Genomic DNA, 25,140 nt, shown 5'->3' with positions numbered 1-25,140 from the left:
CTGCAGGATAAAGTTTAGGGACTACGCCCAAGGAAATATGAAGCAATGCTTCTGAGCAGAAATGTGAAATGCGAAGTGTGTAGAAAGGCCATGGGAGAAAAAGGAAGTTCTTGTTCATGGAGCTAAGCCTGGAGGAGCTAGTTAAAGTGGGTGACCAGAAGTGCATTTACAGTGAGAAGGGTGTGTTATGGGCTGAATCGTGTCCCCTGACCCCATTCATATGTTAAAATCTTGATCTGAAGTATCTTAGAATGTGACTGTATTTGGAGATAGAGTCTTTAAAGAGGTAATTAACATGAAGGCATTAGGGTGAACCCTAATCAAATATGATGGGCGTTCTTATAAGGAGAGGAGAACAGGACATATACACACAGACATACACAGACACATAGGGAAGATCATGTATGGACACAGGGAGAAAATGACCAGCCACAAGCCAAGTAGAGAGGCCTCAGAAGAAACCAATCCTGCTGACACCTTGATCTTGGACTTCTAGCTTCCAAAAGACTGTGAGGAAATAAATTTTTGTTGTTTAAGTCACCTAGTCTGTAGTACTTTGTAATGGCATAATGGCATCCCTAGGAAACAAAGGCAGATTGATTTAGAGCGATATTGCTGTGAGGGCTTGCCCTCTGGGCCTCGCACCCACAGAATGATACGTCATTTGCACCATTCTTCAATGGTAGCTGGATCTTTTCCTAGGGCTTTAGCATATATTTTCTTGCTGTCACGTCATCCAACTGTGACTAGACATGCTTCTTTATACTGGTCTTAATTATCTGTCTTCCTCTTTTGTGTCTTCACCTGCTTACATGTGTAGAAATTTGTTAAGCCTTCTGTTAGGTACTTATCCAAGCTACTCATATTTCTCTTTAAAGTTCACCACTAAGTCCCTTTCTTTAATCTGTAAATTTAAATTGCTAATGTGCTACTTGTCTAGCTGTTCTTTATAAAGTGGCATTTGGGGGTGTTTATCTTTTCAACTCAGGAGAAGTGAAGGGACTGATTGTTGAATTCTTGTTTTCGGCTGAGCTTTTCGAGCTCTGCTGAGACTATGAGCTGGCTTAGGGGAAGTCAAACACAAGGGTTCTATATTTGGAGGGGTATGCAAACGTCCTTTGTGGTCCCAAATACATGTGAGAGCACAATGCATTGCCCAATTCGTGTCTTTAAGTCAACACAAAAGACAAAGAGGGTCGGGGATGAAAATAATTCCATGGGTTAGTAAGCATCTCCATGGAGACCAGGAAATGCATAATCTCTATGGAGACCCTCAAAATCTCTTCTTCTGAAATTATAGTAGTGTATGATCTGTTGTAACTGTAATTGAGAGTGGAGGGAAAGTGACAAGAGGAAGAGGATGAGAGGATAATCCTCTTCTTTCCTTAGTGGAAATTATGGCTAGTGTGGCTCTAATCTTAATCAACTGGTATTGTAAGATTCTGAAATTAGGATTCTGGGAGACCATGTCACCAAGGGTGGGATGAGGCACGTGAGGACCCAGTTTTTTATATGCCCAGCGCTGAAGTAGATGTCTGACATAAGTTGGCATTCAAGAAATGTGTTAATATCTGAATGAATGTAATGAACAATTGGGCAGGATCTCATCATTAGCTCAGGCCCTGTCAATCATCTCTGCTCTGCTAAAACAAAGGGAGAGGGCTACTGTCAGGGCCATACTGGGTACTGTCTGCATATGACTGAGCGGAGCCAGTAACTCCTGTTTTGTTTCTCTTTTCTCTTTCAAGGAGAATGCTGCTCAATTGTATAAATATGGTCAAAGGAGGAAATGAAGTTTAGTTGTGGTGAGGAGATAAACAGGGTATAGGGAAACAGACCAGCTAATGAATGCAAGTCACTGTGTCCAGATAAATCCCATCTTATTGTAACCTATGTGTTCTTAGCCTCACTAGCCTCTGGATACAAAATGGCATTCTGAATACTTTTTATGCCCAGATTATTATGGTTCAATGCCCCCCGTGGCTCCTTCGTTGGAAATTAGCCCACTGCAAAGTGGGCCCAAGGGCTCTTTTGAGTTTCCTATGATACTGCCTTAGATCAGTGCCCAGACATTTCTGTCCACTTGTCCTGTTTCTTCCTCATCTTGCTGCCATGTTATTGGCCTGACGGCTGACCCTAAGGAGAGATATCTTAGCATGATGGTCTCTATTGGATGACTACTGATTAAAAAGATCATCTTTAATTCCAGACATAGCCACTGTTAAGTCTTGGTGTATATATAGATACTTCCAGGTTTTTCTTTATTTATTTACACATAAAATTATATATATGTATGTAAGTGATATATATTTAAATATAACTTCATACATATGAAGTAGCTTGAGATCAGACTATACATACTGCTTTGTACCCTGCATTTCCTTAATATATATAATGAAAATATTTTTCCATGTTACTAAATATTGAAGTACATCATTTTAAATGACTGTATGAATACATTATCATTTAAGTAACAATCTCTGTTAGACTTTTAATCTGTTCCCAGTTTTCCCATGACCATAAATATCACCGCATCACATCTTTTTATATCCATTCTTTTGCACTTCTCGGTTGTTTCCTTAGGGTATGTTATTGTAAGTAAAATTCCTGGGTTGAAGATGATGAAATTTTAATATTCATGCTCTTGCCTGTTTTGCCATCCATCTCTTTAGGTACCCATTTTTTTGGTACACAACATTTACACAAGCTGGTGAGCTCGTAAGGATCAGGGTTCATGCTTTTTTTTTAACTTTGTATCTGCCATATTCTCTTCATAGTACTTGGGGGTGGCAGGGCTTCAGGACTCAGTGAAGACAGTGCACCAGTGACAACCATGAAGGTATCTGAAAGTATCCTGGAGGATGCCGCAGAAAAACATGCATATTTCCAAAGGGAAAGCAGGGATTGCGTTTTAGCACCTCGCTCCTTGTCTGATCCAGAGCACACGAGGGCACTCTGAATAGTGACACATCATAGAATAAACACTCCTTACTTTGGTGGAGGACTTTTTAGGTTCTTCCAATAGTCTGTGAACTCTCAGGGGCTCTATTTTTGTATGTCCAACCTCGCCCAGCCGTGGTGCAACGAGGGCATTCATGGGCATGAATGAGATGCCAGGGTCCTAGCAACCTGGTATGCAGCAGATCACTTCAGTGGCTGCCACTGTTTGTCGTTGTAAATAAAATACTACTTTCTGGAGGCAGCACTGACTCATTCCTTCTTATTTCTTTCTTCTGCAGTTGGAGGAGAAGTGGCTAAAAGGTGGAGGCAGCCGAAAGAGCGGGAGAGGGCCAGGGGAAAGTCTAGACACGGTTTCCTTCCATTGTCTTCCCTTCCTCCTTGCCCCTCCCTCCCCCATTTTCCCTTCTCGTGGGTGGACGCCCCCGCCTTGGTCCGGAGCCCAGAGATGGTGGGGTTCAGCCCCCTCACTTTTAGCTAAGTTTACAGCTCCTAGCGTTCCAAGCCGGGTGTTTTCCAGTAGCCAAAGCACCGGGAGTTAACAGCTCTCGGCCTCTCCCCTACAGCTTTCCTCCTTGGGTTGGCTGGAAACTTCCCCCAGACACCGAAGAAGCTCCGCCCTGGTAGTTTTGAACCGGCCACTGGCTGAGGCTCCGCTGGGCACTCTCCCTCCCGCAGTCCCCCTGCCCGAGGCTCTGCCCTCTGGGAGGTCGCCTGGAGCCCGTTGCCCCGGGGCCAGGCGGAGAGGGGTGGGCTGGCGTGGAGGGCAGGAGGGAGACGGTAGAGTAAGAGTTGGTACTCACCGCGCCCTCACCGCCCAGACCCGCTGGGCGCCCCACCGGCCCGTACTTGGGGGGCGGGATGGGCACGTGGCCCACCCCCGGCTCGGACCGGTCCCCGCGCTCCACTCGCCGGGGGTCGCCTCAGCTGAGGCCCCCTCCCCGCACCCGCCCGCGCGTCCACCTCCCCGCTCCGCTCCGCCCCGCCCCGGCGGCTGCGAGGCGGTGCAGCCCGCAGGAGACGCGCGGACCTCCACCCGCTCCGGCAGGCGGCAGCGCAGGCGGCTGCGGCCTAGGGCGCCGGGCGGCCGCGAGCCTCCTCCCCCTCCCGGAAGCGCGGGGCGGGGTCCCCGGCCGGGCCGCGGGGGCGGGCGCGGGGGCCGGGCCGGGGCGGGGCGCGCTCCGGGCTCAGCGCTCGCGGGCTCGGCCGGTTGTGCCCGTCCACTCCGGCTCCAGGCGGCCAGCGCTCGGGCCCAGGCCGCCAGGTTCTAGCCGAGCAGCAGCAGCAGCAGCAGCAGCGGTAGCGGCGGCAGCTCGCGGGGAGACCCCGCGCTCCTCGCAACCCCTCCCCAGTGCGGTGCATGGAGACGAGGCCCGCCGCTCGCCCCTGAGCCCGCCGCCCGGCCCGGGACCCGCGGGGGCTGGGGTGGCCTTGGGCTCCGGACGGCCCCGCCGCCCGAGGGCTGCGCGCGGCCCGCGGGCCTCGTCGCCCGCGCGGATCGCCGCGGCCCGGCCGTCCCGTCCCAGGAAGTGGCCGTCCTGACCGCCATGGCTCACTCCCCGGTGCAGTCGGGCCTGCCCGGCATGCAGGTGGGCAGGGACCGGGCCGCCGAGGGGAGGGAGGGATGCGCGGGCCGGGGCGGAAGCGGGGAACTTGGCGGTGTAAACACGGCCCCCCCCCCGCTGCACCTTCCGGGGTCGCGCCGGCCTCCCGCGTCGTGCTCGCAGCACCCGGCGTGCCCTGCCCGGCGGCCGCGGGTGCGTGTGTGCAGGGGCCTGGGGGCCGCGGCCCGGAGGCGGGCCTCGCCGGCCGGGAGTCGCGGTGGTCGGGGGGGTGGGTGGGACGTGGGGCTGCCGGCCGCTGCGCCCTCCTCGCTTCCCTCTCCCCCCGGGGCCTCCCGAGCCGCAGGCCCCGCGCCGGCCCATTCCCGGGGAGAAGTGATGTGGGGAAATGCCCTGGGAGGCCCGACTCGCTCTCAGGGCCCCGGCGCGGGCGGGGGGCGGTGGAGGCCCCGGTTCCCCTCGGCGAGGGGGCGGTAAAGTTTAGGGGCGGGGGAGGGCCTCGGGCGCGCCACGGCTCGTCCCGGGCCTGGAGGGCGGAGGAGGCAGGGTGGGGTGGAGGAAGGTGCCACCGCCAGCTCCACTTCCAGCGCGTCTGTTCCGCGCGTTTCCTCCCGGTGCATATGGAGGGGAAAGTGCGAGCCTTCAGCCCTTCTGGAAGAAGGAATCGATGGCACAGCGTACACTCGAGTGTGGATCCCGGGACCCAGGGCTTTGGCTTGGAGTCTTGATTGGATGCAGCTGAGTCCCTTCCCAGTAACCCTCTCCGTTGCCACTTTGTGGCCTCTTGGCCTCTCAGTGACGTTTTTTGGAGTGGGGTAAAGGGGGAGAAGTTGAATTCCAAATTTACAGGGATGCTTTAAGGTTTTTCGCCATCGGGGACTGTTTTTAGCCCTTTGAAAGATAAAACCACCGTCCTTGGCTAATTTGTAATGTTTGTAAGCGTGTAAATGGGGGCAAAATGTTTGGCATTAAAATCTGACGGTAGAGTTAGGGAATGTCTTTAAAGTTTGGCTCTCCCAGGCTAGCCGAGCAAGGGAGCAGAGGAGCTTTAAGAAAACAAACACAGGTATCCCAGTGGACTATTTATTTTATAGCCTTCTACGGGCTCATTTTCTTTTTTTACCCCCCCTCACCCTTGAGGGCTGCGAAGTGCGGTATTCGGACCTGGACTCCATAGGAGCCGGGAATCTGCCCCCCTCCTTAAAGATAAGAGCATTTCTCTCTTTCTCTCCCTCTAAATCTGAAAAAGAAAACTCGATTTCATTGTTCAGGTTTGATATGTAGAAAAATAATAACACAAAGTTACCAGAATTTTAGCCTCTTTAAAAAAAAAATGTTGTAACAGTTAACATTAATAACTTGACGGTGCTTGAAGAAAACTGTCCTTGAATCTCATGTAAAGAGCTGTTAAACTCAACACGCATTTAAAACCTAAGCTTCTGCTGACCGCTAGGTAAAAATCAGATGTGGTTTCTTGGTATTTCCTAAAAATTCCTGCTTTGGTTTGGTTTGGTTTGGTTTGGTTTGAATTTAGAGACAGGAAGGCAGGGTGAACTGCGTAAAAAGTTATTTCTGACTAGTAGGGCAAGAAGGGCCTCTTGTAATGATTAAAAAATACGTTTGCTGTGTACTTTCTTTAGACAGACTCTTATGCTGTTAATCAGGTTGTAATCTAGCACACTTGCCTCACTTAGAGCTTACCATGGAGGTATTCAGCTTTTGTGGAAAGCGAATCAGTTTAAAAAGGTACTTAAAGCCTTGCTGGCTGGTGCCCTGGAGTCAGTATCAGATGGTCACCAGGTGGTGTCTAGTCTCAACACTTTTTTTGTTCTCCCCTTTTAATTTTTTTCTTCAAGAGTGTGGGCCAGAATTCTTAAATCTTGGGAAAAGAAGGTACATTTCTTTTAATAATTTGGCCTCCCAAATGTATTTCCTAGGTAGTGTTACAAGGGAACTGTTTCTATTGTGCTTCCTCAGTGTAAAGGCTGATAAATTTTTGTTGGGTTGAAACAACCAAATTTTCAGCTGTTACAGTTTTAGGGGCATGAAGGTGGCTTCTGACAGAGTCATCCCTGTATTTAAGTGCATCTACACACTGTATGATGATTGTTTTTAGTGTGCCATTTGGGGAAGAACATTCCTTCCCTCTCCCTTCCACTCCAAAAGAAAAACAACCAGCACATTTATTTCCTACTTTGAATCGGCAGCTGCTGCAGCCCAGGGAGGCCTTCCTCAGAGTTGTTGTGGAGGATTAAATTAAAGGCACACCTGCCTCGGACTGCTCTCCAGGCTAAAACAGGAGGAAAGAAGTACTAACCCTCCTGTGCTGTGTCCTGATACATCCCATAACCTCCCTTTTTTCCTCTCTCATCTCCTGATGAGGGTTCATAAGGCGTTGGCTTAAAAATTTCAGAAAGATAGCAGAGTGAATTCAGGCAGCCTAGGCAAAGACGCTTAAAAAATAAACCTGAATTGACAGAATAATTTCAGTGAAAACATCATTTTCATTGTCTTGCAAATCATTTTTATGCCTCTTGATTCTTATTGGTACTGCTTGAGGCATAAGTGTAATGTATGCCATTTTCTAGACGTGGAAACCAGCAGAGACTGAACTGACCAAGGTGAGATAGTGCCTTATGTGGCAAAGTTGTGATTGGAAACCAGGTCTTTCCTGCCCTCAAGACCCATTCTCTAGCTCACCATGCTGTATTATTGCTTTATTATTACTCTAGCAAACAGTAGTGCTTATTTCATTCCAACTTGGGTTTGCTGAAGAAATTAAAATACGGTATTTTATTTGTTCAATCAGCAACCGTTATTGAACACTGTTGTGCCGGGTGCTTGGTGAGGGGTTGATGACTGTAAATCTGAGTGAGTTACGAGTGATCCTTTGTAATAACCTTTTCATGAAGGCTGCCAGGGGCCTTTCCTTTTTTTTTTTTTAAACCTCCCACACCCCAGTTTCATATTAGCATGGGGGAAAAAAATAGAAATCATGAACTGAATGTAGTAACTACGAATAGACATAAAGAAATTAGGTTGAGTTGTGGATTTAACTACCCCCTGTCCTTCGCTGAACGTTTGTTGCTTCTCTCGATTTAATTCAGCTTCAGCTGGAGGCGTCAGCATCCATCAGCTTTTAGTTGTGTAAGTTGTAATTTAAAAAGAATTAGATTTTGGTTTATAAGTTTCTATAACGGAATTTTATCAGTCACTTTAAACCTTTTCTGGACCGTGACCCATGTAAGAAATATATTTTACATCAAGACCTGAAAGTAAAGGTTTCAGAAGACAGTCCTCATCCTCACTACTTGTGATGTACTGTTGTGTGATGCATTTTATTAAGAAGAAAAACAAAGAGCTGTTGCAAAACTAAATTGATTTCACAGCCGACTGAATTATACTAATTTGATATGTAACATGTATGACAGGGCCTGAGTTAGTTTAGCATGTTTTGAGGATGTCATACATGTAAGATATTCTCATATTTGAAAGTACAGACCGTTTACAGGAATAGCTGGAAAACGCAAAGTCTCTACTTGTTAACATCATCTTTGCGTTTCTCTGGCTGCTTGGAGAAACCTTTGCTGAGAAATGCCCCTCTGTGTGGGGAGAGAGAGAAACGTTTAATGGCCAGTTTGGGTGAGTTGGGAACTTTTCTCCAGTGCTCTTGCTTACCCTGGGGAAACCTGTGTGCTCTGGAAATCTGGGAAGTGAAGACAAACAGAAGGACAGCTGCATTTAATCTTGCCTTAAGTGCTCTCGTACTTTTTGCCTCCGCGTGTGTGGACGTTCAGGGTATTTGTGAGGTGGAGGCCCTGAAGGCACCTCGAGGGCCAGGCTGACCCGTAGAATGTGGTCCAGCGTTGGCCTGGACGAGGAGCCGCGTCCTTGCGGCACATTTCTGCAGCAGCCGCGGCAGGTGTAGGTGAGACCCTCCTTCTGGCCGGTGCTCAGGAGGTCAGCGGCCTAGCGAGGGCCGACTGGGGTGCCCTCCCCGAGAAGGTTCAGATGAGCGGGGGAGGGGGGCGCAGAGAGCAGGGCGCGGGGTGCGAGAGCAGAGCGGACTCGCGGCGCCCAGCCGGGGCCCTGGAGCTGGAGGGGCGGCAGCTGGGGAGGGGGCCCGCGTTCCCCGCCGCCTGGGGCGGCGCACGTGGTGGGCCAAGGTGGAAGGATGCTGGGAGCGCTGGCTGCGGCTCGGGAGGCGGCGGTGGCTCTCTGGGCGAGAGGCCCCCGGGATAGCGAGAGGAGGAGGCTGAAGGGTGGGAGAGTCTCGTGTCCGCCCGCAGCGCAGGTGGACCTTTCAGCAAGGTTGCCTCAAACCTTGTAATGTGAACTCTTAGCCAACATTTTATAGTCTTTATCACTCTCCTTCACGCGCCTTGCTTTTGACCTTTTCCCATGCTCTATGCTATAAGGAAAATAAAGACACATTCTGTTGTTGTTAGTAGCCTATATTTAAGGTTTTTTTTTTTTTTTTAAATACCCATTTCAAGACTTCATAGTCCCTCTTCTCTATCACCCAAATTTAACAGTGTTAAGAATTTGTTTTGCTTAAAGTCAGTTTTGGAGGGGGAGGGTTGTCAGAAGATTATAAGAAGAAAACAACTTGGAGGAGTCCAGGGCATTTTGGTTCTAATCCCGTATCAGGGAACGTTCTTGATAGCATTTCACATACAACCAGTGACCTTCAAGTAGAACTTGGTCAGATTAGATTTTTCTAGGCTGCTAACGTAGCACAGTGTACCGGCGGACGGTAGTTAAACGGGTAAGTGGTCGTTGCTTTCTTGTTCCTTTTTGTAATTTTTGTGGTCATCTTTGAGTTCACTATTCTGGCGTGTGGAGCAGAGTTTACTTATTTGATGCGACTTGACACAGCTTTTGAGTTGAACAGTTTTTCTAGGACTTTGGTACGAGATGCGGCGTGAGGAGTTCCTGAAGAAATGAGCCTGTCGGTAGTTGTTGCTTCTTCCTAGTGTATTTTACAGTCACAGTGAGGCCAGGGTCCAGGAGCCTGAGGATCTTTGGGCCGCTCTGCTCTCTTTTCGGGTGATTTCTCCCTGTGATTCAGAATTGCCTGCTCGGAAACTCCATACCTACAGGAAATGGACCACACCCAACCCAGTCCTGCTGTGGCTTTTTTTGGTGCTTGGGCTCAGCATTGTTATCATTAATGGAATCTCGTGGCGGGTATGAGCGCAGGAAATAGAAGTCGACTCTGTTATCCCTCTGTTGCCACTCAGAGTCGAGCACTGTCATCCGACTGACTGGTCGTTTCCCTGCCGTAACTCCTGTTTTTGCAGTGCAATACCTTTCAAACTCTCAGTGCTCAGTGCTTTGAGAAGGAGAAAAGCAGAGCTGTTACAGCACCTGGCTCCTGGGGTGGATGCCGAGTTTCCTAATCCTAAATGGCTCCCTCGTTTCCAAGATTTAGAGGAGGGAAAATAAGGTGAGATGTACCTTTGCTTGGGACAAAGTATAAAGCATCCCGGTTGTGGGTTACAAAGGCACTTGGTGTGCACGCCCCTGGGGATGGCACTGTCCACTTACAGACCTTCCATTATATTTTCAGGAGGGTCTTGGTCAGTAGAAGGAGCCCTGTTGGTATCCGAATACATTGTGGGAACTTTTCGAGTTTTACATTAATGCTTACCAAATACGTAGCCCGTGTTTATCTTCCCACTAAGTCTCTTCCTGTTTTTAAAAAGACTTTCTGGCCCTAAGATTTGAAAGGACCGTGTAGGTCCAAATCCTTTGTCTTATATTAATTACTTAGAATTTTTGTTTAGTTTTTATTTGAAAAGTTATGCACGTGGTAAGGGTTGTTGGGAGAGAGCAGTTCCTTGCCCTTGGCTTCCATTTCCTTCCCTCACCCCCTCCCAAGGCAGCCCCTTCCATCCTCTTTGCTGGCAGTTGTTGTTGTTACTTCTTTGTTCACAAAGAGCATTTAAAAATCGCTGTTTCTTTTTTCCCTAGTTTCAGGCGTTGTCGGTAGACTTTGGACCCTGAAGATGAGGATTTAGTTCTCGTGTCCTTGCCTCCTTCCCTCCCTTGTCCCTCCCCTCCCTGTGCCCAGTGCACTTACGTTGGTGACTTCAGTTAGATTCGTGTGTACGTGACTGTGGAAACACTAAGCCCAGCCAGCCATGAGTAAACCAGGATTACTTTTCAAATCTTATTTGGAAGTTTTTTTTTTTTTGGGAAATGTAATTGTCTTAGTCTGTTTGGGCCCCTGTGACAAAATACTGTAGACTGAGTGGCTTAAACAACAAACATTTCTCACAATTTTGAAGGCTGGGAAGCCCAAGATCAAGGCTCTGGCAGATTTTGTGTCTTTTGAGGGCCTGCTTCTGGCTGTGTTCTCACAGGGCAAAGGGGGAGGGGGTGCTCTGGGGGGGGGTCTCCTTATAAGGGCAGCAGTCCCAATCCTGAGGGCGCCACCTTCATGACCTGATCACCTCCATCACATTGAGGGTTGGGTCTCACCATATGATTTTGGGGAGGGGGCATAAACATTTAGTCTGTAGCAGCACTTGTAACTTATTCAACCCCCAAACCCACTGCCAGTTGTTGAAATCTCCTCTTGGGAATGTCAGGTGAAGCACACAGGCTATCTGTCCATTTCACTCCTCTGGAGGGAGACTGCTTCCTGTGAACCTCCTAACCTGTATCGCTGGCATCCCCTCTGCCATCCCTTGTCCTCTTTGCCTTCATCCTCGGGATTCCTTGGGCTGCTCTCTCGGGGTGGCTTGTTTTCTGTGTCTCCTGCCATCTTTCTTGGTTTCCATGACTGTGTTGGTGGAGCCTATCTTGTAGTGGCCTTCCTGTGAATAGGGTGCATGGGAGATAGGTTTTTTTGAGGTCTTGGATATCTGCAAGTTTCTTATTTTTGCCTTTCCCCTCAATTGATATTTTGGCATGGTGTTTAGTCATGGGGTGGAAATTATTTCCTTCAGAATTGTGACAGCAGCTCCACTGTGCTTTAGCTTGCAGTGTTGCTGTTGAGGAATGCAACGCCACACCGATACCGGAATCTATGCATGCAAGCTGTTTCATTTTTCCTGAATTTCATAGGGTCTGAATTTTTTCTTTGTAATCTGAAGTTTCATCATGATGTGTCTTGATGTGGGTCTTCTTTTATTTTTTGTGGCAGGTACTTCATAGGCCCTTAATCAGACAACTCAGGTCTTTTTGTTGAATTGTTTCTTTGATTCCCGTTCCTCTCCCATTTCCTATGTTCACTCTTTCTTAAACTCTTTATTATTTGGATGCTGGACCTTCTGGACTGGTCCTCCAGTATTCTTACCCTTTGAAACCTGTTTTCCATCTCTTTGTCTTTTTTCCTTGGCTTTCTGGGAGATTGTCTCAACTTTATCTTCCAGCTCTTCCAAAGAGTATTTCATTTCTGCTCTCGTTTTTTAAATTGTGAGGGCTCTTTTTGATTCTCTGAATGTTGTTGCTTTCTTGTTTCAGTTGACATATCTGCTCTCATCTCCCTGAGTATGTTAATTGTAGTTACGTTGTTTTTTCCCTCGGAATAGATTCTCTTCCCCCACGGCCCCTTTGCCCCCCTGTTGGTTTTGGTCTCTATGTTTTGTGGTAGAGGCCACCCTCGAATGTCCACTCATATTTCAGAGTAGGGGACAGGCTGATTGGAAGTCTGAACCCTGACTGGGGCTTTTTTAAAACCCCAGTGATGTAGGTGCTCCTAGCGGGCATGAGAGGCGAGGAAGGGCTGATGTCAGTTGCGTATCGCGTTTTATACATCGTGCCTCCCTGCAGAAGCCTTCCCGTGAGCCTTCTGGCTGCTCCCGGTGGGCTGGTGGTTGTCCCCTCGTGGTCCCTACTCCCGCCTGAGGCTCGCTCTGGATGAGGAAAGGCGCTGAGGGCGGGCACAGTGCCCCGTGTAGTTTCACTCCCGCTCCTGAAACCCTCCATTTTCCTTTGCAGAGAATATGCTTTCAGTTTCCTTTCCTGGGGAGGCACGGGGCAGTTTCCCGTCTGGGCGTCCCACCGCTTCTGCAGGACTCGCAGTCACTGCTCTCCTGGGGTTTTGGCAGGGTGGGTGCAGTTGATTCTCTGCTTTCCCTGCCTCGGGCTTAGCATTTGCCGTCTTCGCCATCTTTCTTTCCACCACCCACTTTCCAGCTTCTGGAATTTTCTTGCTGCGGGTGTTCTCTCCCCTCCTGGTACATGGAGGTTTAAAGCCTTTTTTAAGAAAACCCCCTTTATACTGTGATTTCAGTGGGGTTTCAGGATTGACCAAAGTAGATCTTATGCTCAGCGTGCTCTCTACCTGGAAATCACTCTCTTCAATTTATAGATGAATGAATAGAATTTGAATTCCAAGGTCAGGACCAACCGGTCCGTGGGGGCGGAGAGGGACTCCTGAGCCGCTTTCCTCTTCATCATGTGATGCCTTCTGATTTCTCTCTGTAAGAAAAAGGCAGTGTGCACACACCCTAGTTTTTCCGTGTGTCTGTCTGTGACCTCCACCTCCCTGACTTGAATGCTTTCTTTCCCCCTGTCTCTCATTTTCTAGTCTCGGGATTCTGTGGGCACAGGACCGTTTTCAGGGCGCCCCACGGTATCTTGTTGGAGGAACATTTGCTTAAGTCGACTGATGTTTTGGGGGTGCAGCCTTGGTCCGGGATTGAGTGTAGGCTTCCTGGGAAGCTGGCAGCGCCACTGCCAGGGTGGGTCAGGTGCCCGTGGGGGGACCCAGTCTGCACGTGTCTGGGGACGAGGCCCCTTGGACTCGGGAATCCCGCGCGTGGCTCAGTGCTGCCCCTCAAATGCTCGCGTTAGTGGATACGTGGCTCCAAGAGTATGCTTCCTGGTTAGAACAGAGCACCTTTGGAGGTAGAAACGTACAGTGGTAAACGAGTGGAAATGAAAAGTAATCCAGAACTTGGGGACTGGTTTTGGTCAGCAGCTGTTTTACGCACAGTTTCCCAGCATCACTTTAAAATCAAGTTCAGTGCGGTTGTCTCAAAGTCGTTAAATTGCTACCTGAACTCCTGGTGAACTGAGAACCTGCTGTAGAAAGGTCTTGTTTGAGCATTTCTTTCCCGGGTTTGATGCCCATTCATTGTACCAAACATTTCTTGAGAGGTAATTTAAAAAGAAAAAGATACGTAAGTACAAAGAATTGCACAGTTCCTCAGCAGTTCCCACCAGGAGGCGGGTGGCTTTTTCCTTCTGCTGCACTGTGTTACCGGAATAGATAAGTGGGAAAAGCAAGTGGTCCTTTGGTGCTCCCATGTTGATGCCCTTAGTGGGAGCCTTGTAGGAAGGGAACTAAATTTTATTGCACTCCTTCCAGTGCAAGGAGGGAGGGAGGAGCAGCTTATGCCCTTGGCTAATCCTCGGGGCCTCTGCTGAGGGAAGGGCTGTTAGACCAGTTTTACAGATGAGAAAACTGAGGCTTAATGAAACTCGACCAAGGCTCCCGCCCTGAGAGCAGAGCCCCGACTCCCTGACTTTTGGTGCTGGCATTTGTGTTTTCCTCCTCCCTCCACCAGAGTGCCCCCGCCCCCCACGTGGCTGCTGTTTTCCTTCACGACCAAATTGTGCATCCAGCTTCCCTGAGACCAGCCCAGTTCAGGGCTGGTCACTCATGGTATTTTGGTCACTTTTATTTCCACGATTTTGTTTTTTCACGTTTGAAGAAGACTTTGTTCATGTCCCAGTGTTATTCTTAATTGACTTCCTGGAATTCAGGATTGTGGGAGTGGGGGGAGGTGACGGGTCCCTGGTCTGTTTCTCGTTGTTGTCTCTGCTGAGCCCTCATGCTGCCCTTGGGGAGGGATGGCAGCCTTTGACTTCTGTTTGTTACCCCTCAGGTGTTGCCCAGGTTGTTTTGAACTGTGCAGAAATATTAACTGAAAAAAGTACACTGTAATCTAACAGTGCTTTTGAGATTTCAGCGTTTATGCTCATCGATCACCTGGAGGGCTTGGTGGAGTTTGCATTTCTAACAAGCTGCCAGGTGTGTGGCTGCCGCAGGGACCACACTCTGAGAACCGCTGCACTGCAAAATTAAAAATCCTTAAATCCCTGTTGCTCCCCCTGGGAGCACCGTACAGCGGTGCCCATTTGAAGAGCAGCTCAGTGCAAAGTCATGGAAAGTCAGTGCTTGCAACTTAGGGCGTGTATTTCAGAGACTGACTTCGGAACCACAGGTCTAACTTTGAAAATTGAATAGGCTTTTTAATGGAAAGAATTGTTAGAATTTTTACTATGGTAGCATGTATTGCACATCGGTTAGGGGGCAGAGGAAGATGTGTGCGCCATGTCTTTTTGACTTTGGAACCTTGTTTTTTAAGGAATGCATCTCTCAGAACTAGCCTTCATGGTTCTTTTGGAAAACCCTGAACCAGAACAGAAGCCCTGAGCCTGAAGCTCCTCCACAGCCTTGCCAGGATCATCTCTCAACTGTTTTCATCATGTCGCTCCCTGCTTAAAAACCTTTGGTGGCTTCCTGACCAAACATAAACTCCAGCTCAGAACTCAGGGCCTCGTGTTCCTACACGGCTTCCTTGTGCGCTGCGTTCCCACCCCCTCGCCCCGCGGGAGAGCCTGCCCGCCCCGCAGGTTTGCCCCAGAGTCCTCTGCCCGGTAACCGCTGGTGAGCCGTCAGTATTTGTGTTCTGTTGCCTTTTTTTTTGTTAATTGGATTGTACGGGCAGACCTTCAGGGAAGGTCCCCACCATCAGTCCGTCCAGCTCCCCCATGACGCGAGGCCCGTGAGGAACACCTGCTGGTGGAGGGAGGGGACAGCTAGGAAATGAGTGGCCTCCTCGGGGCAAAATCGATTTTCTTTTCTTGTAGTTGTTCTGCTTAGCACTTAACTGAAGATGTACATATGTCTCTGAACTGAGAATACTATTCCGGACCAATAGTCTTTTTAATGTTTGAGTTGTCAGAGATTTTGTGCTTTTATGTATAAATAGTTGATTTGATTTTTAATTCAAAAAAATGGTATCCGTATTTCTCTATTAGCAATCTTTTATTAGAGTGTACTGTGATTACCTAGACTTTGATCTTACTGGACTTGCTTATTTGAGGATGGTTTTGGGAGGAGTAGGAGACTTTTTTTTTTTTTTTTTTTTTTAAGTGTGTTGTGATTTTTTTGCAGTTCGCTGTATGGCTTTTTCCAGTATAAGGGTAAATGGCGTATTAGGCAGACTTAGGGGATGGACTGTGTCTGGAAAGGTAGTTATGAGGTTTGGGCTCTCCTCTTTCCTTTGTTAATAAAGAATTTGAAGTGTTTGTAAAAACCCCTGTTTGTGTCATTCAGAATGCCTTCCTCCCAATTGTCTTCTTCAAGAAAAAATGAAGTGCTTACATGAAGTGAAACTGCTTGCGTTTCCTGTCCTGGTGACACAGGCTGCCTGTGTTTATCTGTGCAGCGGGCAGGATGTGATGGGATCTGTACACCTGACAGTGGTGGAGGTCTCAGGCCACCCTCCGCAGCGGGCCCGGGGCCGTTACCGCCAGCAGCGCGAAGCTGTGGCCCTGGCTCTCGCCGGATGGAACTCCGTTTCCCCATACCGTGAAGCAGTCACAGCTGAAAGTGATCGCATGGTTTAAAGTAGCTTTTAATGGAAAAGCAGTTTTCCCAGGGATCTACGTATTCTCTTTCTCTTGGATGAATTACTGCTTATGTGAAGCAAAATGCTTCTTGAGAGGAGACCTTCTCAGCCTTTCTCCCAAAATAAATAAATAAATATTCATATATGCGTGCGCATCAAAAATGTGTTTTTATTTTTTTATTTCTCTTATATTTCCAAAAGGAACAAAACCCTCAAGGTCCTGAAAATTAATTGTTACGAAGGTGGTAAAATACTTTTAAGCCTTTTTATTTATTTATTTATTTTTATTTATTTATTTTTTTAAAGTTGCAATTTTTTTTTTTTTAGATTTATTTATTTTTATTTATTTATCTTTGGCTGCATTGGGTCTTCGTTGCTGCTCGCGGGCTTTCTCTAGTTGCGGCGAGCGGGGGCTACTCTTCTTTGCGGTGCGCGGGCTTCTCATCGCGGTGGCTTCTCTTGTTGCGGAGCACGGGCTCTAGGCGCACGGGCTTCAGTAGTTGTGGCACGTGGGCTCAGTAGTTGTGGCTCGTGGGCTCTAGAGCACAGGCTCAGTAGTTGTGGCGCACGGGCTTAGTTGCTCCGCGGCACGTGGGATCCTCCTAGACCAGGGCTCGAACCCGTGTCCCCTGCATTGGCAGGCGGATTCTTAACCACTGCGCCACCAGGGAAGTCCTTAAGCCTTTTTAAAATGGTAAAATTCTCAATGTTTTTATACCTAGCCTGTTGCATAGATTATTTCTTAATATGTTAGCTACAGCCACTAAATAAGGCTATTTTTGAAACTCCACAAAAATGATCCCTCTCTCGATTCGTCCTTGTGCATCAGAGCAGCGGGGATTCGTCCTTGTGCATCAGAGCAGCGGGGATTCATCCTCGTGCATCAGAGCAGCGGGGATTCGTCCTCGTGCATCAGAGCAGCGGGGATCCCTCTCGTTTCCGTCGGGGGCTGTGTGCCACGAAGGCCCTTTGAGGGAGGGCTACCGGGTGCTTGTCTGCTGCAGGGTTGGAGCTCCCTCCCCAGACTGGCCGTGTTGTCTGCACATAGTCTTGTAAAAGACAGTGTGAAGTGGGGGTCTGAAGATGGGTGCAGAAATGGAAAAACACCCCTCAGTCCATCCACCACTAAACTGTTTTTAAAGCACAAGCGTCTGTAATCCCATTACTTGAATAGAGCTGTTTTCCAGGCGTTGTTTCGTACGTTGTTTTCCACTCAGAATTGGATGGTAAATATCACCCCCCATTTTCACGAAAATTTCCTTGTGATGATTTTAATGGCATTTCTGACTCACCTCTTGGAGGTAAAGCATGCCCCATCCTTAGGACACGGAGTTCTAGCCAGAGCACATTCCTGTTTGGTTCTGCTGGTTAGATAGAATTACCTTGCTGCTTTCATTTTGCCTTTGGAGAAGGAAAAATTAGCCATCCTCCTCCTCCCACAACAGTGTTATTGGAAAGCACTGTGGTGGTTATTTCATGAGTGTTTGTAGGTGATTGCTTCACTTACGTCAGTAAGCCAGACACTCACCAAGGGGTATTACGTATTCATGCTGGGCCCCTTGGCCCTGCAACAGTTGTGTCCTAAACAGAGGACCCTATGTGTGGCTGGGGGCCCACAGAGACTCTGCGTGTGTACACACGTGTTCATGTGAGCATTAATTCAGAACCACAGGACCACTCCTTTCCGGGCTCCTCTCTGCGGTGGATGGAACAAGTGGAACGGTGGGAATCCTGCCTGGCTGGATTGTGTTCTTCAGATGAATATTTCGTATATGTGATCAACATTCCAGTTTTAAAATAGTTTATATCCTGCATGTCTCTTTTTAGTCTTTGATTTAATGAAAAGTTGTAGAAGATGTAGAAATTCACGGGACAATAACAGGTGCAAATACGGTGACTTAAAATTACTGCTGTGAATGAACATTCTGGCTCCCCGCACCAAGAGGATGGGTGTGCTTTTTACCCGTTTGATAGTGGATGCGTTCTGAGTGACGGGGCTGTAGTCACTGAAATCACACATACCGCGTGTACGTGTTTTCTTCCCGCCCAAGGCGCACATGTGAGCGAGGGTCTGCGGGCGGTGGTGGTGCCAGCGTTGACCACGGGCGCCTGGCTTCGGGGACTGGGGCTCCCAATAGCCCCGCATCACTTCAGGTTTTCCTGCCACGTGGATTCAGATCAGTTTAGACCTCCCCTCCGAGGGACTCATGAAAAACTCTTGGTTTTCAGAGACGTTGGGGATTTGGGTTTAGGGGCGTGGACCTGTGCTGCTGCCCTTCTACCATATATATTTAATGAATGGAAAAACTTAAGGAGAAATACAAGGCAATAGTATGAAAGTAGAGCATTACTGAACTTTTCTAGAACCGTTCTGCTTTTTTTCTTTATTCAAATTAAAGCAATTTTTTCTTTATTGTGTGACTGATTGCCTTTAGTTATTTAACTCTTACAAGAGTGATCATGGAAAGGGAAACTTGTTGCATAAAAGTGCAATGAAAGAAAAAATAGGACGTGTTGTCAGACTTCGTAAAGATCTTTGCTATTTTAAGCTGAAATACTAGGAAGTGATGTAGTCAGTGTGGCCATTTATTTTATAAAACAAAAAAAAATAATAAGGGATTTATTAATGTTTTTATTTGTAATCTATTTCCATGATCACCACTGTTATAGTTTGATGCAAAAAGAAGCAAATTTTTTCATGTGTCAGAAATAAAGTTTAAACTATGGGCAGTTCCCAAGTACATTTCAGATTTCACTTGTAAGTGTGTTGGTTAGAAGTCCCACACATTTTCTTACAGAAGTGAATTTATAAATGGTGATTAAGTTCTGAGGCTAACTTAGAAAAGCCTAACTGAACTATGACTTCCTGGTTCTGAAGGCAGGAAGCTAGTTAGTATAAGAGAGTTGGAGAAGAAGGAAGACTTGACTTTTCTTGGTGCAGAACTGGTCCCGTGCAACATTTCTGAGTTCAGATTGGTCTCTTGTACTGTGCTGCGCCTCACGGTTACCACCAGTACCTTTGTTCTTCATCCTTTAATGCCTTCCTGATACTGCAGCTCTGGCGTGAGTCCCTCTTTGCTACATTTCATTGAGAAGTTCTCAATGAAAATTCCTATTCTTCATTTTAAAATTGATTTTAGGTAGATGTTGGAAAAGCATTTATACTAGTTCATAAAAGTAGCAGTTTTAGAGGAAGAAAGAATGTGTGTTGATCTAAATAGATATCTAATAGGTAGAATATTAGGCAGTGAAAAATTGATGGCATGATACAGGAATGATGTTTACGGCTGCAGAGGGATTTGCCACGTGTCGGACACTGTGCTGGCATTGGGATTAGGAAGATAAATGATAACCCCGTGTTCAGGAGGCTTACAGTCTAAGAGCAGAGGCACGTGTGTAAACATACTTTTCCTTGGGATAAATGCAGTTGTAGAAGGAAGCATAAGGCGCAGAAGAAACACAGAGGAAGGAGTAATTATATCGAGAGGTGGCAGTTTGAACCTCAATAAAGAAAATGATGCCTGAGCTCTTTTTTTATTTAAAAAGGCGGAAGGAATCCAGACAATAGAATGTTCAAAAGCGTGAGAGTTGTTTTTTTTTTTCTTTTTTTTTTTAATAGCACAGAGTGTTTGGAAAAGTGCAAGGAATTCAGTTTTGCTGGACTTTAAAGAAAAAAGAGAACAAGAGAGTTGAAGTTGAAGAGGTAGTTGGGGACCAGCTCATAAAGGACAATGCTGAGTGGTTTGGGCTTTGGCCTGTTAGGTGATGCAAAATTCCCAGGAATGTTTAAAGTGGCAGAATGAGACCAATTTTGTTTTGAAAGTTTGGCACTTGGACTGGAGAGGGCAGAGGCTGGTCCCTCAGGTAGGAGAGCACTGATGTGGGACTGGACGGAGGCATTGGTGGCTGGATGGGATTCAAGAGGGAGCCCTGGGCAGAATGGGCTGGCTTGGCGGTGAGGGTGATGGAGGGAAGGATTCCTAAGATGGCCTCTAGGGATCTGGCCTGGGTGTGTGGGTGAATGAATCATGGGGCCACCGATTGGCATAGATGATGAAGAACCTACGCAGATAAGGAGTTCTGTTCAGGTGACTGGAATGTAGGTGGAGGAAAGGAATAGGTGGTTACATGCCTGGGTCTGGAGCTTGGGGGAAGAGTCCAGGCTAGGCTGGTGATTTACGAATTAGGTCATCAGGGGGTGGTTCGAAATATGAGAATGGGCGTGAGCACTATGGGGAGGGTGATTGGAAAGGGAGGAGCCCGAGTTCCAGATCTCACCGGCACCTGGGTGCTGCACCTCGCTTCACCTGTTCCTCACTGTGGGGCCTTCTACTCTGAACTCTTTTGTCACAGTGTCAGTGATTTCCACCCCTGGCCCCAGGGTGGGGGGATGGGCAGGGAGGGGCGCTGTGTGGCTGGTCTGTTATCAGTGGGAGCAGTTCATGAGCTGATTGTCCGGAAGTCGAGAGCAGCTTGTAGTTTCTTGGGTGCTGGGAGTTTTATTAGATAAGTCATATGCCAGAGTTCCAAATACCTAGTATGTACTTAATTTTGACCCTGACGCTCTTTCTTTAGTGTGTAGTTTAATGAATGTCATGCCTGAAGTAATTATTTATTTATTTTTGGCTGTGTTGGGTCTTTGTTTCTGTGCGAGGGCTTTCTCTAGCTGTGGCAAGTGGGGGCCACTCTTCATCGCGGTGCGCGGGCCTCTCACTGTCGCGGCCTCTCTTGTTGCGGAGCACAAGCTCCAGACGCGCAGGCTCAGTAGTTGTGGCTCACGGGCCCAGCTGCTCCGAGGCATGTGGGATCTTCCCAGACCAGGGCTCGAACCCGTGTCCCCTGCATTGGTAGGCAGATTCTCAACCACTGCGCCACCAGGGAAGCCCTAGTAAGTAACTTTTGCATCAACTGGGTAGCAGAATTTAACAAGGATGTTGTTCAAACGTCTTAGTGTTTGGTTACATGGGCAAAAATTGCTGTAGAAGCCTCTAGGTTAACTCTAAACCTGGCAGGCTTTCGTTTTACCCCACGTGGGTGGTGCTAGGGTTCCTGTGGTGCTTCTTACCGGCCTGGTGCACCCTGGAGAGGAATCAGGAAAAATGAAAGCCGTGTTGGGGATGGGTTGTTTGGGGATTATGTTATTAAAATAATTTTCTTTAATATTTGTACAGTTGAAGCATCCTAAAATGCCAGTTTTAAACGAGAAGGGGATTTTGGAGTTTGATCTATCTAGTTGGTTTAGTTTAATCTCTTAAGAGGCACGATGTTTTAGAATACTTGGGGGTCTGGAGATGTCAATTTATAAAACTTGGCAGGTTAAATCAGAACTCCTGATTTATTACAGTTTTAGCCAGAGGTAATTTTAATAATTAAAGTGAAATGGCCCATTTAAAAATTCTGTAAAGAGTAGTGGGCACTGAGTGTTTTGGGGAGGTATGGGCTGTTTGGGGGAGTGGGTAACTGGAACAATGAGGATACTCATTTTTAAAAATAGACTTTATTTATTTATTTAAAAATATTTATTTATTTATTTATTTATTTATGGCTGTGTTGGGTCTTCGTTTCTGTGCGAGGGCTTTCTCTAGTTGTGGCAAGCGGGGGCCACTCTTCATCGCGGTGCGCGGTCCTCTCACTATCGCGGCCTCTCTTGTTGCGGAGCACAGGCTCCAGATGCGCAGGCTCAGTAGCTGTGGCTCACGGGCCTAGTTGCTCCGCGGCATGTGGGATCTTCCCAGACCAGGGCTCGAACCCGTGTACCCTGCACTGGCAGGCAGGTTCTCAACCACTGCGCCACCAGGGAAGCCCTAGACTTTATTTTTTAGAGCAGTTTAGGGTCACAGAAAAATTGAGTGGAAGATGCAGAGATTTTCCCAGGTACTCTCTGCCGCCCATCAGTGTCCTGCACCAGATTATATTTTTTATTAGGGCTGACCCTCCATTGACACATCATTATCACCCAAGGTCCATAGTTTATGTTAGGGTTCACTGCTGTTGTGCATTGTGTGGGTTTTCATAAATGTGTAAGGACATGTGTCCACCCTTCTAGTATCATACAGAATAGTTTCACTGCCCTAAAAATCAAGGAGGGTGTTTTTAAAGCATGTCATTTGGATTCTACTGAAATATTGTTCTGTGAACATGTGCCGTTTTTTCCTCATTAGCTTCTGCAATCCTGAGCTCGGTTTGGTCCTCAGGGTCTCAGTCCCTTGCCATAATGCCAGTTCCTGTGGGAGGCTGTTGGGGATTTTAAGGGAAAATACCACATGGTGCCCCCCCGCCCCCCCCCCCCCGTAAAGATTCCTTCTAAAAATTGAGCTGTTACAAATTTTAATTTATTTAAAATATTATAGAAGTAATATATAACTAATGGTAAAAAAAAAAAAAAAATCAAACAGTGCAGAACTGTATGATTTTATTCCCCAGGGGTAACTAATGTTGAAGGCAAGGAGTCTGTGGTTGCCTTAATTGCAAAGGATTGTTCACTGTCTTGCATTTAGAACTGAAGGGAAGGCTGGGAATTCCATTTGATGTTTTTTTCTTCCCTTTCACAGCAGTTCCATCAGAAATGTCACTAACCTCTAACCAAGACCATTTAAGCAGTCCAATTTCTACCAGCACTTAAGTGCTTTTAATACTCCTGATGAGCCATGATGCTCATTCTTCAACCAACAGAGACTTAGTGGATGTCTGCTGTGCTTAATGCACCATGCTCGGGGCTGGGCAAGGGGGCGAGCTGCGCCTGCTGTCCTTAATGTGCTTATAGCCTGGCATTGGCAGACTCTGGCGAGCGCTGGTGGTACAGGGTGATATTAACCAAAAAGTGGGTGAAAGAAAGGAAGCCCTCCTGGAGGAGGTGGCATGTGGGTGTGTATCTGAGCAGTTCTTTAAGGGGCTCTAGTGGGTAAAGGGCACTCCAGGCAGAAGAGATCTGTTCCTAGAATTGGCTGAAGTTTGGGGTGACTGGTGTACATGAGTAAGGTTACGGTTTTTCCTTCCCCTCCTCCTTCCTGAGATAATGGGGAAGAGAAAGTATGGGAAAGCTTTTTGTTTGGAGTATGATAAAAGTGCTGAAAAAGGAAGAGGAAGTATGATGGGGGTTTCAATCAGGTGGTGTCTCCTTAATGGATTGGATAATCCAGATCAACCCTGAAGTGGCCTTGGTGGCTTCTTAGCTTCTTTCTGATTTGCTTGGGGAACACATAATAAGGAGAGATTGGAAATCTGGGTAGGCTTGATATTTACAGGCTGGTCACAGTATTCTGTATGTCTCTTTTGAAAATGCTGAGCTTAATTTTCACTCCTGATTCGGAAGAGAGATTTGTTTGTTTGTTTGTTTTTTAAATTGGGTTGAATACACTTGAAGCACAGTAGACAGTATATATGGTTTCGTTTTCTTTTGCATACTTAGAATTGGGCCTCTAGAACGAAACAGGACAGTTTTTACAAAAACGACTTGCAAATGAGTGATTTTACCTTTGAGTCAAGAGCTCTGGGGCTTCTCTCATCCAGGAAAAGGGTGGCTGTGGCCGTGAACCTTCATGGGAGGCCAGGGTATTAGGAAGTACAGTTGGACTTGGGTGATGGTTACTGGTGGTTTGTCTTTTCGGAAGACAAAACTATAGGAGGGGGGCTGCTCCTGTTTTAAGGGGGAAAAAACAAAAGAGGCAGAAGAAACGAGCTTTTACCTTCTCTGAAGCGTCATCTCAGTTGGTAACAACTGACAGTGATGTTTCATGAGTTAGGATGAAAGCCCCTTTGCGGAAGATGGAATCTGGCTGTCATGGGGGACCCTGCAGCATTACAGCTCTAGCCACTGTAAATAAATGTGTGAATATGTTAAATGAGTAAGTGAGATTCCTGTAGAAAAGTCAGGTCATTAAATGAAAGAGTTGTAAGATGTGACAACCTGCTCTGAGGTCACACCGAGCAGAGGCAGGCAGGGAAGAGGTGGGTGGCCTTAGGCTAATGGAGGAAGTTGCTGAGCTTAGTTGACAGTTCGCTGACTGTATTTCAGAAGGTTGTGCAAAAAATTCTTTTCACTGAGACCTTTGTGTTTCGCAGCGTGTGTTATCTATAGTCTCAGGATGGAGTTACCAGTGAGGTTGTATTAGCAACAGCCCGATTGCAGAGGCCTCTGCATCAGGACCACTGTGGTCCTGGCCCGGGGTCATGATTTGGGTCAGGATGCACCTTGAAGGTCATATAGTAGATTAAGTGGTTCATTCGTTTTTCCTAGAGAAAGACGTGGTATGAGGGAGAGCAGTGATGTGTGTATGTGGTCAGGTGTGTGATTTGAGGATGAAGCCTTGAGATGGGTCAACTCCTTGACACTTGCATGATTTATCTATCCATATCCAGCCGTTAGTTGAAATTTACCGTGTGCCAGTTGTCTGCATTTCAACTACTACTGCACGTAATTTGGCAGTTGTGACTCAGAAGAAGAATGCAGCTAAGGCTTCTGATCAGACTGTAATGGAAACATGGGATTATTTGTTATGTACCAGTTTTAAAAAGTTAATTTTCATATTTTATTCTCAGGAAAACTATAGTATGTGTGCATTTTTTTTGTCCTTTTGCAGATGAGTAAACCAAGTCCTAGAGAAACAAATAGCTAGTAGGAGGAGGTGGATTTGAACCCACGCGCATCTGGCTGCAGGTGCCACGTTCTTTTCTTCACACTATGCCAGGTTCTCCAGTGGCTTTACATACTGGAGTCAAGAATTAGGGTTTCAGTTGAGTTCTCAAGGGAGAAGGGAGGGACTGGTGACCCAACGCCGTAAGTGACATCACTTCCCTGAGGGTTTAGCAGCAGATAGTTCAGTATGGATAGGAGCTACAGCTGGGGGTTGATTCACTGGAGTATTTGATCACATGGCTGATTGAGGCTGTGATGCTGACATCTAGAAAAGGTTACTACTTGTATATGTTGTGCTTTCTTTCAGTTTGTTCAGTTGGTCAGAAAGAGTTGGTAATAAGGCCAAGGTTATTGGGTTGATCGCTGAACAAAACTGGGGGCCTTGCAG

At 47.3% G+C, this 25,140-nt stretch overlaps 1 protein-coding gene across 1 annotated transcript in view; it reads left to right on the top strand.

Annotated features, from left to right (window-relative positions):
* The first annotated feature begins 4,119 nt into the window (after positions 1 to 4,119).
* STK24 (serine/threonine kinase 24) overlaps positions 4,120 to 25,140 on the top strand; it is a 103,027-nt gene continuing 82,006 nt past the window's right edge. The window contains exon 1 of the mRNA XM_082366142.1: positions 4,120 to 4,547. Within this exon, the coding sequence (XP_082222268.1) occupies positions 4,506 to 4,547 (42 nt within the window). The 5' untranslated portion in view covers positions 4,120 to 4,505. The remainder of the gene's footprint in view (positions 4,548 to 25,140) is intronic.

This window comes from Balaenoptera borealis, assembly GCF_965194805.1.
Source record: "Balaenoptera borealis genome assembly, chromosome: 18".
Taxonomy (NCBI): Eukaryota; Metazoa; Chordata; class Mammalia; order Artiodactyla; family Balaenopteridae; genus Balaenoptera; species Balaenoptera borealis.
The sequence above is the reverse complement of the archived record's forward strand: the minus strand, read 5'-3'. Positions and strand labels throughout refer to the sequence as shown.